Source organism: Brassica napus, chromosome A2 (assembly GCF_020379485.1).
Source record: "Brassica napus cultivar Da-Ae chromosome A2, Da-Ae, whole genome shotgun sequence".
In the NCBI taxonomy this organism is placed as follows: Eukaryota; Viridiplantae; Streptophyta; class Magnoliopsida; order Brassicales; family Brassicaceae; genus Brassica; species Brassica napus.
The window spans coordinates 23760569-23776221 of record NC_063435.1 but is presented as its reverse complement, the minus strand read 5'-3'; the positions used below and the strand labels follow the sequence as shown (position 1 = coordinate 23776221).

The following is a 15653-nucleotide window of genomic DNA, read 5'->3' as shown; positions in this document are numbered from 1 at the left end:
TAGAACTCTTCTGGCTCCTGTATAATGTCTCCTGGATGTCTTGGTTTAGTCTGGACGTCGTCTGGTTCTCCTGGTTGGATTGGAATTGCTTGGAATGGATCAAACCGAAAGATTGTCCAATCTTTCCATAAATAGCTCCGGTTTGATTTAAGTGATTCTCTATTGAACCGACTGATCTCCTGGGTTCTGGTGCAGCTAAGGACTTCTGGAATACCTCCTGATTGGTTGAAATGATCTCCTGGTCGCCAATTTCTGGTTTGAAGCTGATTGAACCGGTTAGCTTCCAATTGAGGCGAGTGTAGCACTGGTTTGACCGGTTCTGGTAAATTGAACATATCTTCTGATTTCCGTGTCCATTTCTCCTGATCTTTGGCTTTCTGGAAATCTGAAAGAATGCTCTTGAATTTGAGGACGGGATTTGCTTCAGGCCGCTCCTTACTTGAGTTTAAATCTCCTTCTAAAGTCGGATACTCGCAGATGGACAGGCTGAGAAACCTCTGAGTTGTAAAATTCATAACGTCTTGCTCCGTGAATATTTTGGCCCAATTCCAATTGGCCTGGACTCCTTCTTGAGTGTAGAATCCATAAAAATTAGCCTCGTTATTTAAACCCTCCTGGTTTGTAAGATATGGCATTTTCCGTGCACTTATGTCCTGGTTTGCGCCTTGGCTGGTTGAGTAGGGCTTTGGGTTGACCTCCGGTTCAGTTGCTGATCTGATGACCACATCAGCTCGCCTCAGAGTTTCTCAAACAGTATTCCATGTTCATGGACATGGAAACCTCAGACGCTGACCTTTGGAGTCTATCTCAAAGAAAAGACGAACCACTCCGCAAATTCATGAAAAGGTTCAAGCTGGTAATGGCAAGAGTCACTGGAATCAGCGACAAAGTGGCAGTCGACGCTTTGCGGAAAACTCTTTGGTACAGGTCGAAACTCCGGCAATGGATATCCCTTGAAAAACCGAGAACAATCCAGGACGCTCTTCACAAGGCAGCGGGCTTCATCATAAAGGAAGAAAAGATGAAAGTTCTCTCCCAAAAGTACAACCCGCTGAAGACGCCCGCGAGAAGAAAAAACCCTCATAACGACATGTATGTTCACCACGAGGGAAAAGATCTCCAGGGTGAGCATAATTACGCTATCAACTCCGAACATGGAAAGACTTCCGGAAATACCTGGACCAGGAACCAGTTTAAGGATAATTCCTACTGCGAGTTCCACTAGACCAGAGGTCATTCCACTATGAACTGCAAGGTTCTCGGCGCAAGGCTTGCTGTGAAGCTCCTCGCTGGTGAAATTTCGAAGGTCACAAGCATAAAAGATGTCCTCCTAGATTCCGATCGCCCTCCCAAAACTGATAAAGAGTCCCCCGAAAAAGACACCCGCGAAAATCAGTCAGGCGAGAAACGCGGAAGGAGGCAGGATGACCGAAGAAACGACAGCAACCATCGAAGTGTGAGCATGATCATTGGGGGATCGCAATTCTATCGCGATTCGATCTCGTCGATCAAAACTTATGGACGGAAGGCTGAGACGAGTTCAAGATGGCTGGCTCGGTCGCCAACCGACGATGCCCCTAACGATACGATCGTCTTTGAAGAGCGGGAAACCATCGGAATCGACAAACCTCACTGCGACCCATTGGTTATCGATCTGGTAATCTGAGACCTGAACTGATGGCAAAATCATTGAGAAAACAGCCTTTTCGGTAAAATTTTGATTAGAGAAATATATGACATAAATTAAAAAGATTACTAATTACTAATACTGATTACAATCTTTAATTTTTATTTGGGGGGTCAAACTGGAGGATATAGTTTACGTGATAATAAAAAGCCACGCAAAATCACATAAGCTGATATATGTAGGCTTATGAAAGACATAGTAATAGTTGATAAATAATATATACTCCAGCATATTTCCAACTAAAAAAAAAGGCAGACAAGAAAGAAAAACAAGAAAAAATCCCAAAAGAGAAAAGACATTACCCAATTGAAAATAGCGTATTTTTTTACCCTTCTTGCAATTTCTAAAACCCTTTTGTTCAATAAACTAGGAACCTCTTCTCCTTCTTTCACAGTTTCCTCCTTTAACTATTTTCTCTTCTTCTTTTGGTTGTTTTATTTTAACATCAACAAGGTCTGGCTCTCTTGTAACTGAATCTAGGGCATTTGTAATGTACGATATGTTCTGCTTTTTCAGGTGTTATCTTCACACATCTTCCATGGAACCATTTCTCACACTCGTCGCAGCAAATCCAAAACTCATCTGTACCGAAGTTGTCTCCGCAAGAGCCACAAGGGCCACCATGCTCATCATCGTCCTCACAACCTCAAAAATTGTTGGGAGGTCGTTTATCATCTGAAAGAGCCTCTTCCTGCAAAAAGAATCAAGAAGGCAAGTGGTCACTACAGATACATATATTCTTTCCCAGCTGCCAACAATAGCTACATTCCAGTGCAAACTACCTAGGCGCATCAACTCTAATGACATGAATCATGTATGTTACTCAACTAACATTGGTTCACTTTGGTGGGATTCATAACACTTGTGGGCTTCAACTATGTCTCATGAATCAAGAGATGGAAAGTAGAAAACCGAAATTATAAAAAAGAGTGATGCATTGAACAGCAGCAAGTGAGTTAATATAAAAACTCACAGATATTGTTAAAACCAGGCACATGGATAACACAAGAGAATCATTTGGAAGTCCAAAGAGACACAAGTTATCGTTCTCTAAATAAACAAAAAAAAAAGCAAACACACCTTAATAGAAACCACACAGAGGAGAGGACTAACAGGTAGACACTCAAAATCAACAAATCAACTCTTCCATAAGGCTGAGAAAGATAGAAAACTATAATCTAAACAAACAGAGTCGCTATGAGAAAGTTTTTTTAACATTTTTACCAAACAATTAAACAAGATGAAGCTCCTGAAAACTTTTACTCATCATAAGCAATTGTGATTAACACTGAGGAAGACATAACTCACCAGGATGGCACGTTTGGTAAAGGTTCACCATATCTGCATGAACAAATAAACCAAACCCAGAAGGCCAGAAACGTCAAATTTCACGAAATGACAAGAAGCCCCATAAAGATGGTAACTTTTTCGGACAAAACAGGCCGTAATCAGACAAAACAGGAAAGAACAGAGACAGAGAGAGATAGGAGCAAACTCACCGATGGTGAGAGAGCCTTAATGACCAGCTCGTCGACCTCTGAAGTCGCTAGAGACCTCTTCAACAGTACGAGGAGTAGGAATAGTGAGACCCTCCGTTTGATCCCCGGAGAATGAATTAGCCTCACAATTGCCGGCGAAGATGACCACTGTTCCGGGGAAAATCAAAATCTGTGTCAAATGCAGAGAATTTGAAGAGATGAATTTTATAAGAATATCTCAGAGAGAGAGAGATTAGTTAACTGGAAATAGCACTCACCAACTAACCCAAAAAAATAGACCATGATTCACTATCTAACCAAACTACACTGTCTCTCCTCTTCTCTTTACGAAAACTTATTTCATTTTTTATTATTTGAGAAACTAGTCCCTAAAAAAAAGAAGATAATGTGTTTATCTTGTTTTGTTTTCTTAATCAGTTCAGCAAAGGAACCTTAATGGTTGTGTAAGACGATGTGTAGTGTTCTGTGTTCGTTGTCGCCTTCAAGCCTAGCTTGGTGAACTTAACCTGATATGAATCTTTTTCTTTCTGGTGTGCGGTTGCAAGACTTAGCCGACTTTGATGTGGATTTTAATTTTTCCATCGGATATGGTGAACCTTTGTTCAAGTGTGTCAATGGAGGTCTTGTGACTGAGCCTTTCTGTAACACATGATTTCTATTATGTTGGAAAATGTTTAAAAGAATTGATTTGGCTATTTATGTCAACAAAATGTACTTACTTTTTTAGGTACATATATGTTTAGAACTCTATAGTTAAACATGTTTGGGCTGAAATAATAGAAGGATGGGTGACCAATCAATAAGTGATTCGCGATGCGAGTAAGGATGAAGCACATAAAGAGGTCTTGTGATGATTGAAAGGCTAGTAAACAAGACTTTCGAGTCTCTGATGAGTTAACTCACCGCCCCTCACACAAAATGGGTTCCACGGGTCAGAAGAGCGGGCATAGGAAATCCATCAATCATGGACGGTAAGAACGTTACAAAAACTTACCTATTTTAAGTAATTTATGACATTTTTACATTTTTTCATTCTTTTTAAATATTTTATTAATTGTTTTTACCATAATAATTCGACAATATTTATTTTATATGTCAACCATAATAATTCGACATTTTTGAATGAAAATTTTCCATTTGTAACAAAAATTTAAAATGATTAACAAAGAGTTTTTTTTATTTGTTTACAAAATCAGTAAAACATTGGTATTCAGGTACCCGTTTGGTGATCATTTCTTTCGGATATCGAGATTTTCTGGGTTTTCTCAACTCTAATATTATAAATTTCTACGTGGGTTCCGAATCAGGTCCTCTCAAATCCGGGTGAATTTGGTTTTGATATATAGAAACCTTTTTTTGTCAGCCAATGTATTTAAAACATATTTAAATATTTGTACCAAAAGTAATCATATACTCGATTTGATTCAGGTTTTTTTTTTATCCAAACTAAAAATACCTATAACCAAATAACTAAAAGTAACCATATTACTAGAGGTGGACATTCAGGTACCCATTCGGGTTCGGTTCAGATCTATTCAGGTTTCGGGTCTTCAGGGTCAAATATTTCACCCCCATTCAGGTATTTCTAAATTTTAGTTCGCGTCCGGTTCAGATCTTTGCGGATTCGGTTCAGGTTCGGATAACTCATTTAAATGATTTTAAATTTTTAAAATTTATTATATACATGAAATTTCTCAAAATCTATAAATAAAATAATATATTGCGTATAAATTTGAATAACATATGTCAAAATACCTAAACTTAACATATAAATTGGTTTGGTTTAAATATTTTATAGAGAATCAATAGATATTTTAAGTATTTTTGGTGTTTTGAGTATATTTTAGTTATTTTATACATTTACTTTTGACTATTTGTATATATATTCAAGTATTTTAGACAACTTAAAAATTCTTATATATTGTGGATGGTTTTTTAATATACATTAAATCTAAAAATAATTAATATATTTAGGTACATAAATTTATTTCGGATACACTCGGATACCCGAAATACTTCGGTTCAGATCGGGTTTGGTTTCGGTTCTCTAAATACCAAAATTTTGAACCCGTTCGGATATACTTCGGTTCATCAAAATTTTGAACCGAAGTATTTTGAACCCGAAATACTTCAGTTCATCAATTTCGGTTCAGGTTCGTTACTATTTTCTTGGATCGGGTTCAGTTCTTCAGATTCAGTTTTTTGCCTACCCTTACATATTACTGATTCGATTATGATTTGATTCAATGAACCTCGAAAATATTTAAATAATTAATATACAATTAGTTATATATGGACACATGCAAAACATATAATAGAAAAGCAAATCTCAATTAATAAAAAAGTAAATTAACATCCGCGAATGCGCGTTGATCAATCTCTAATTTCTCTTTATATCACCCGACCAGACAAGCAGCATTTCGTTTATTAGGAAATCTTGTTCGTGTTAATTACAAACAAAAAAAAAATCTTGTTTCAATGCTATTTGATGGAGTTGAAATTTAGTATTATCTGCTTTTGAATGAATTACCTGCTATATATATATATTAAATGTCAAAAAAATAATCTAATTATATACTTTAAAACATTTGTTATACACAACTATTTGAACAAAACCACTGTATCAACGTTTTTCTTAATTAAAATACACATGACATATTCGAACAAGGGATAACCAAACTAAAAAGCGTTTAACTATATATTTTGGACTGACATTCGTCCTGATATGTTATTTAAAACGTACGTTTTTTTTACATTGCACTTCCTAGGTTTATTTTCGTCAAACCCTAATTCTTGTTTTTTTTTTTTGCTAAACAAACCCTAATTCTTACACACACGTATAGACAAAACTAGCCAGCGTCTTCATATATTTTCGTCACCATGTTACTGAATTAGGAAAAGTTAATAGATTATTTATCCGCAGAGTCGCACTAATCAGGTTTGACAACTTGGATACAGTCTAAAACGATATAGACACATATATATTGCCAAAACATAATTAGAAATTTGTGATTTAAATTAGTCTACTTTGTGTTGTTTGATTTGTTTCTTATATAAAAAATACAATCGAGTATATAAACTTTCATTATTATTTGCTTTGTTCGATTCTTGGATCAAAATGTTTATCGTTACCTCCGTTCGGTTACATACGTTGTTAAATCGGATAGAATAAGTTGTAGTTCATATATAAATAACTCATAAATTGGATACACGTAGAAAAATCAGTTCCATTACATAATTGCAGCCAGAAAGCAATCGGAGTCTAGCTATTACTAACTTGTTTAAAATACATAACGAGTATACATAATATAGATATAATGAAGCAGCATTATTTAAGGAATTGGTAATGTTCAAAATCTGATTAATTTATCTATAAGGAATATTAGTATAATGATCTTTGTTTCCATCAGGTACTAGTGGATTCCACATCTCCCACAAAGCATTGTTTGGAATCGTCCCTGCAGGGATCGTGTTCATCGCTAACGTCGCCTGCGTTTGAGGCGTTAACGCTGCTGTAGTCGCTGCCGTCACCGATTGCAACGCATTTGCTTTTAGTAGTTGTTGATTATGAAACTGTTGAGCAATTTGATAGTATTGGTGATTGATGTTACCTCCACCAGATATTTGGCTGTAGTTAACGAGTCTTTGAAGATCATCAACTATTGCGGTTTCATCATCTTCTTGATTAGATATTATTGGTGTGTTGCTTGCATCAAAAGGCATTGGACGATAGATGTTCTGATTGGCTAAAGCTATGGTGACGTCAGAATTACTGTTTGTAGTGGTTATGGTGCTACCGTCGCCGGAATATTCGGTTGAGAGCTTGTCGAGATTGTTGTTGTTAAGATTGTTGTCGGAATGATTAGAAGAGGAAGGAAGGTGTTGTTGTTGTTGTCTCACGGCCAAGCGGGATGATGATGATGAGTTATGGTTATGCAGTCTTGTGGATGTAGAACGTGGCAAGGATGGATGATCTTCCACTCCTGGCCTTTTGTACACTCGGCATAATGATGTTTCAGCCTATATATATATACATAAAAACATTGATCAGAGACTTGAGATACATATCTTGTTATAAGTTTATATATGAATATTAGAGAATATGATTTCAACTATATGAAGATTCATTGGTAGAGTACTCTCATTTGACGTATACATATATACACATATGTCAGATTGTGATACATAAATCAGATCACATTTTTCAATTCTGGGATTTAAGACAAATTGATTATATATTTGTAGTTCCTTAGTCATGCTTTCCGTAAACTCATTTAGATTTGTAAACTTTTATATCAAGCTTGGTGTTTTAGCAACAAAACCGAATACATAATGTATCTATCAATTCGCCAGTAAACATGTACATTACTATTTATAAGTAATCAATCATAAGTTTATATAAAGGTTTATATATCTGCCATAGGATTTTTCAAAAAACTGTCTGGCAACTTAAAAATCAGTCATGAATGTAGGAGCAGGAACAATGTGATGAATTGTAAGATCACTAACTAAGCCTCTGCAAGAATTAAGGTATATATAAATAAATGTAGCTAGATATATGAATTTTGAATGTGATAGTTGTGTGTATGTATACGCAGGTAGCTATCTTATTAATGCCTTCTACTAATACATATGGGCCATGGCTAGTAATTTAAAGACTTCATGCGTATGGCATGAACATTTTCTGGATTTAAGCGCAAACGCCGCCTTACATTTAATTATTTCCGTGACAAGCGTTTTGGATCTTATCGAGTCAATTTTGACACGAAAATCAATAAATGTTCATTAAATCAAGATATGAAATTCAAACAATCTAGGGATTTCATTTCAAATTTGCAAGGCTGATACCTAGCTAGCTAGGGTTCTATATATGTGTTTACCAAGAATTGATTAATGATGACTTTATACCTTTTGATATTTCTCAGTTTCGTGGTGAGGGAGGCGATACTCATTCATAATCCAACTGCTACGAGTGCCTTTAGGAGCTTTACCGGAGTAGAAAACTAGGGTTTTCTTTAATCCGATCGGCCGATAAGTCTCTGATCTGATCATCCGATCAGCTCCAGTAGCTTTCCAATACCCCGAAGTCGTTACTCGGTTTGGTCTATCTCCATTTCTATACTTCCGATCTCTTGGCACATAGAAATACCACTCTTTCTCTCCTATAGCCGCCATAGCTGTATATTATTACACATATGTATCATCAAATATACATATATATAATCTTATGATAACACCAAAAATAAGACATCCATTATAAATATTTTATGAAGTTGTCAAGAAAAAAAAAGTATATATATATATATATTAAGTTGTGATTGAGATAAAGATTTTCATAGGCTTAAGAAATGAATAGATGGTAGATTCTTCTGAATTTCATTACATAAACACACTACCATTTTTGGGTTACAGAAAAAGCAGATCAGTTATTCTGAAAAGTGAAAATATAAAGAAGGAAGTGTTGAAAGAAAATGAGAATATAGCAGATCAACATATATAAAATTAATAAGAAGGCTATATAGGTTTAAGAGATCTTAATAAATTGTATATCATGTGTATGTATTAGTGTATATAATAAAAGTTTCAAGTAGCGGTATCTCTGTGTATAATATACATGTGGAATGTTATATTTACCCGGAAGTTCCCAAGGATCATAGCGATAAAGATCTAGGAACGTGATGAGCTCTACATTGAAGCGTTTGCCTTCAACTTTACGGCGAAGATAAAACTCTATGAGTTCTTCTTCGGTGGGATGGAATCGGAATCCAGGCATAACCATGTCTTGATCATGATCATCAGCTTCATCATCATTTTGAAGACGACTCTCGTGGCCGCCTCTGTGAGCATCTTCTTCTATACCTTTTTCATTGTTGTTGTTGACTTGGTTACTCATCATGGTGATGATGCTTGTTGTGGATGGTACAATTGCCATATGTAAAAACTAAAAAGACACTATATGTATATGTGTATGCATGTGTATTAAGATGAAGATGAAAAAAGATTAAGGGTTTGCTGGTTTTTATACTAAACAAGGGAAGGGAAATAAGAGAGATGAAACTGAGTGGTGTTGGGTAGAGATAAGAGAAGGAGAAAAGATTAAATCGGAATGAAACGTCGTCGTTTCTGGAAGTTGAGACCTAACTAGAATAAGACAGAGTGAGTTAAGGAGGAGACAAAGACTTGTCAAGTTGAGGACATGGTGTACACGGTTTTGTTTTCTTAGCCGTGCCTTTGGAGTTTTGACCTTTCTCTCACTCTCCATATCTAGTTCTTTGTTGTCATAAAACACAAATATCTAATAGTTTAACAAGGCTTGTATTATGATGTGTTTAAGAATTTTTTTTTTTTTTAAAGGCTGTGTTTAAGAAATTAATCCCACACACACGCACGTATATGATTCATTTGGTAGATCATATAATCTTGATTAGCTCCTTTTACCTAAGTATTAAGACCCTATAAAATTCATAAGATTATGTAGTTAGATTCCAGTTACACGCAATAGCCTATTAATTGTTTTTGATCTAATTGAATGTAATGTTCATTGTTATATAAAAAACGCAGAGACATTAACAAAGCCTTCTCATTGTGCGTAGTGGTATAACCGTAAAGGATGCATAATAACATTGTTTTTAAAGTTAATTTGTGAGGAGTTCTGGTTCAAACGCCATACATTTTCTCCTCCGAATCTAAGCTTTTGTTAACTTTTTTCTAAGTGGATTTGTGCTTAGGGCCATAAGAAACGATAATATGTCACTGTTATCAGGTCTCGAAAATTAAAATAAAATAATCCTCCTACTAAGTTTTGGAATATTCTTGTTAAATTATTCATTAAACCGACCAAAGAATTCTGATTGGTGGCCTATAACACTAATATAATAATATGTATTATAAATTCTCACTATTTCACTCGTCATAAATATATTTACGTGTTTTTCATTTGCTTCGTGAACGTTCTTTAACTGTTTTCATTTTAAATTTTAAATGATTTTTTGGCCCACCATATCTTCATTATAAATTATTGTTTTTACAAATATGAATGCGAAACAAACTTTCCATGTGGCTTTTTTTTTGTTGCTAACACTCCCTTATAATTTTCCAAAAGTCAGTAAGAAGCTGAACTTTAGAAGCCTGCATATTCTTCACAACTTTTTTGTATAGCATATCTATGAATATTAAATAACCATCTCCCCTACAATGTTTTAATTATATACTAGCTTATACCATTTCTAAGTTGTTTCATATTAATTATTGATTTAGAAATTGTTATGGTTAAGTTCAGTATGGAAAACTAATGAAAAATATCAAGTCAAAAGAGAGCTGAGGGAGGTGGTAGTGGGGCTTCTACGAAAGAAGAGTGGGGTTTGCGGAACCTTACTCTACGTTTTACTGGCTTTATATCACTTTCTTGTTTAAATTATCAAATGTTTTCAATGGCAGCAATAGTACTTGGCTAGGTATGGTCCAGACTGGCTTGACACTCGCATCAGAATGGAAGCAGCAGGCGCTGTCTGAGGACTCCTCTATCAGTTATCTCGAAGCAGCATTAGAGTCTTCGAGTTTTGATAAATTCTGTTTTATTTTCTAGTCCCTTTTGTTAGGGTTTTATGGTGCCTACTGGCATCCTTTTTTTCTTCAATTTGTTTGCTACTTTGTTTAACTACAGCCGGTTTGGTTGGTAGTTCCCTTGAGGACACATTCAATGACAAAAAAACATTATCAAGTGTTTTCAATTCAAAAGAAATCTATGAATGTACAACAAATAGCATAAGCTGAGTACAGAGAGAATTTTCAAACTGTATGTCGCAGACTAAAACTTACGGAATTTATAAACAATAGAAGAAATCCATTAGGCCATCATGATATCAAAACCGGCTTTTATTTATTAGCTTAGTATATTGGGACATATTTTAGATTAAATATATCTTCATTTTAAACCAAATAAAAAACTAAAATGCAAATAAATTTATATGGTTTTAACTGATATAAAAAAATCTACAAGAATGTAATCTAAAACTTTTGTGGGGTGCACTTCTCACCCGGTGCTTAGGTCTGCGTTTTTAATAGACCCGAATTTAATTCTATTTTAGTTTAAAAAAAAAAGTAATCTAAAACTATAAAATAAAATTTAGCTTATGTGCTTTGTCAAAAACTATATTTTATTAATGTAAAAAATAGATGTATAGGATAGGAAATCGCGTGCATGACTTGGAGTTGGAGCCACGGACAATGGGTGTATAGGATAGGAAATCGCGTGCGTGACTTCGATTTGGAGTCATGGACATGGACCCTTCCAAAACATACATTTTCTATATGTTCCAAGTCTAAGATTTATACCATAAATTAAAGAAAATGATAAATAGGGAAGGAAATAAGTTCATATTTAATTCATACGAGTCTTCCATTGGCTTTTAGCTAGCATAGGGTGGAGAAAATATAGGTATATGTATGTGTGTATATATATTGCAAATACATTTAACTCAAATATCAATTAAAATTGGTCAACTTTTCATATTCATCCAAGAACAAAAATTAAATATCATGGATTTATATGACTGGTTTGATAAATTTTGTATTAAATTCGTTCTATATGCAACTTAATTTATAAAATATTAAAATGATGAAATTTTTGCCTCAGATTTCGATATATTTTACCTCTAACTTGACTTTTTCAAGAAACTACTTATTTCCTATTCTGCTGAAAAATAAACAAATAACAACTTAATAAAAAGCGATAAAATATAGGAAAAGTAACTATATATTATTTATTATTTTATGTAACTAATGATATCATATGTGATATTATTGTCTATTGGTTGCATTATATATCTTGTACTATAAGACACCTCTAACTTCACAAAACAAGGTCTATATAAATTGTCCACTAAAAGTGCAGGATTGTGGTTTTTGTGTCTTGCAAATTTTGGTTAAAACTTCTTACATATAGAATCTAAAAACCTACGTTTTTTACATAGATTACAAGTGATTTAAAAGAAATAATAAACAAACTTAAATAATTCTTTCGCTAAATCTGCAAAATGAAAACTCAACATTAATTGTGATTTAGTAATTGACTTAACCAAGTTGTAAATTTTAGGTTAAATCAGTAATAATATGAAAAGAAAAAAAAAGATTCAAGCTGTTCGAGAAGATGATATATATTTAAGGATTTGAAAGAGGTTTAAGAAAGATGATACTAGAATTGGTTAACTAATCTAAAACCTAAATGTCTTATGAACTTATTATTAAAAGTCTTGTCCTCACTAAAATGAAAATTCCGAAATCGTATTCGTTTTCCCCAATAGAATTTCTTTGGATTTGGTTACCTATCAATGCAATCTTTTTAGTCATCCGTTTTGTAGTTATGTGACATAATTTACTTTACAATAAATAATAGAAATTTTAGAACTCCAACTTTATTTTTATGTCAATACATAATAGTCACACTTCTATAATTATGGACCCTTCATTCACCGCCCCATTATTCTAATACTTATAGATATATTTTGCTCTATAAATCAAGATTCGGATCGTATCTTTCACATTCTTGTGTGTTCTAAACTTTCGTTCACTGACGAAAACCTAATGCTACCCATCAAAACAATCTCACTGGTCATCAAATCTGTATATATAGTAAGGTAGTATCATTTATTATAATAACTATAATTGTGTACCTTTTCCTGACATTGAATCTTGAACATTTAGTTTTTATTTATTTCACCAACTTTATTCTTAAATTAATATATTACTAGTCAAAATTTTATAATGGACCCTTCCTTGCAATTATTTATCAGCGGTATCAAGTTAGTTACATGGATCGACCGACCTTTGTATCTAGTATCCTTCACATTCAAGTTCTCTCCTACTAGAATGTTGTAGTAATAAAAACAGTTCTTCTAACGTCAATTTAATATAAGAAATAATTATAACAATATCTTACGTAGTTGGAAAATATCTAGAACAGTAACTATTATACATACATAATGTATTGGGAACAAGGGAGCCACAGGCATTTCGTGGCCTGGGCCTTCTTGGCGGTTGTCAACCCTTTTTCTTGGCTCTTTTTGCATTTATTTAGTTGTTTGTATTCTTATGTACTAATTAATATCTTATGTATGTTTCACTTTCATATTTTTTCATATCCTACATTTTGACTTTCCATATCCGAATCTAAATTTAGTATCCCACAATATGGGTTACGAACAGTAACATCACATACAAGAATTACCCCCAACTGACTTTGAAAGTTTAACAAACGTCGAAATGCTTCCATAAATGCCGTCTTCTTCGCAAGCGATATCATTTTTCGTGAAATTTACAACCATAGAAAGCTCCACACATGTCTACTAGATATATGCATGCAAACCGACAATAACAAATTCTATATTAAAAATGGAATAAATATGATTCAACATCTTATATAATGATGAGCCGGCCAATGACGAAGGTATTGAGCATGACTGATAAGATATTTACAATTTGCTAGAAAATGATAGGAAGAAAGGTAAATTTAGGGAATAACTGGAGCCTGCACGCAGTGCCGTGCGAAAGACCCTGAGGGCCCGAGACAAATAATATAATTTTATCTAGGTTTAAATTTTCTTACAAAAATTATTAATAAAATAAAATTATACAAACTTTTATATTTGTACCAAAAATTTAGAATTTTATAATTATAGAATATAATATATATATATTGAAAATAAAAATAAGATATTTATAATATAGTAGATATTTATATTTATTTACAACCATGAAAAATAAAACTATATATCTATTTATAAATTTATATCTTTAATTCATAGTATAAATAGATAATATTACCGTTGCAAATTCAAGAATCCTAATTCAATGTACAAACTACCATGTGATATAACAATTAACTAAATTATAAAATTAAATGAAATTAATATAAATAATTAAACTAAGTACTAGGGAAAAAAGGGGCCCTAAATTTAACAGTTTTGGAGGGGGCCTAAGGCAATTGCCTCATTTTGTATGCCTTAGGCACGACTCTGCCTGCACGTACAAAATAACGATAATATAAACTAGGGCAATTGTCAATAATAGCACCTTTTGAAATTTATGTCTCAAAAATAGCACTAGAAAGAGAAAGTCACAAAAATGACATTCATTAAAGGGTAAAATATCCCTAATACCCTTGGTTTAAAATTAAATAAACAAATAAAAATAAATAAAAATAAATAAAATAAAAATAAAAAAATGAAAAAAAAAAATTTTATAGTTTCAGATTATATGTTTTCAGATTCGAAATTTTTATAATTCTTTTTTTGAAATTTTTTTTTGAAATTTTTTTTTTTTTTTTTCAAATTTTCTTTTTATAATTTAAAAATACTTTTTGAAACTGTTTTTAAAATTTTTATTTTTTATTTTAGTATTTATTTTTTATAAAATTTTAAACCCTAATTCTAAAACCTCACCCCTTAACTCTAAACCCTAAGGTTTGGATTAATTAACCCAAGGGGTATAAGTGTATATTTACCTCTTTAATGAAACCTATTTTTATGACTTTGAGCCTTGAGTGCTACTTTGGGAACAAAAACTTGGTTTGGTGCTATCCTAGTCTTTTTCTCTATAAACTATTTTCACGATGGTTTTTTTTTGAGGGAACTTTATTTTCACAATGGGTTTCGCCGATAATATATAACTCAAGCTTTGAAAGCTGTGATTTTTTTTTTGTGCTCCTCTCTTTGATATTAATTATTAACCAAGCTCCTAAAGTATGTTTTTTTCCTACTTCCTTACAAATGAACAATATTTTTCCTCTGCACTTTTACTATTGGGTCTAAATGGTTGTAAGTTGAGAGGAACACACATTAGCGGAAGTAAGCATTTCTTCTAAAATGTTATTATTTAGATAATTAGATTGTATAAGTTAATGAAATAAGCATTTCTCTAAAACTTCACTATGTCATTAAAAAGAGCAAAATTGGAATTCAACTAGTTCCACACAGTTAAAAAATTGCAATCAAAAACGAAATTTAAATGAAAACTTTATATATTATTCTGCAAAGGAATTGAATAAGTGAACTTATTTGAATAAGACTACTTTTATTTTTGAAAAAAGATTGAATAAGAGACTATTTATAGTTTTAAATTTATTCTAGTAATTATCGTTGGCACAATTTTTTAATTAAATCTATATTTGTCTATATAAAAGCATAACAACTAAAGATAATGGCGGATTATGTACAAAAGGCATACATTGGAAATCATGGGATAAATTATGTGTTCCTAAAGATAATGGCGGATTAGGGTTTAAAGATCTTACAGACTTTAATACGGCGATGCTTGGCAAGCAATTGTGGCGGCTGATCGAGAAGCCGAATACTCTTTTCTCTCGAGTTTTCAAAGGACGGTACTACAGGAATGCTTCACCCCTGGAACCGATCCGATCATACTCCCCATCATATGGCTGGAGGAGTATTACCTCTGCTAGATCTCTGGTT

General features: G+C 33.2%; 1 protein-coding gene across 2 annotated transcripts; it reads right to left on the bottom strand.

Annotated features, from left to right (window-relative positions):
* Positions 1 to 6350: 6350 nt before the first annotated feature.
* Positions 6351 to 9486, bottom strand: LOC106396214 (NAC domain-containing protein 35). Of its 2 annotated transcripts, XM_013836563.3 has the most exons (4): positions 8821 to 9486; positions 8095 to 8363; positions 6798 to 7206; positions 6351 to 6707 (listed from the first exon to the last, which is right to left on the bottom strand). In XM_013836563.3, exons 1-4 carry the CDS (start codon positions 9116 to 9118, stop codon positions 6553 to 6555), a joined length of 1131 nt encoding a protein of 376 aa, XP_013692017.1. In that variant the 5' UTR covers positions 9119 to 9486; the 3' UTR covers positions 6351 to 6552. The 2 variants fall into 2 exon arrangements, with proteins under 2 accessions (XP_013692017.1, XP_013692009.1); XM_013836555.3 differs by having other exon boundaries at positions 6351 to 7206.
* Positions 9487 to 15653: the final 6167 nt, after the last annotated feature.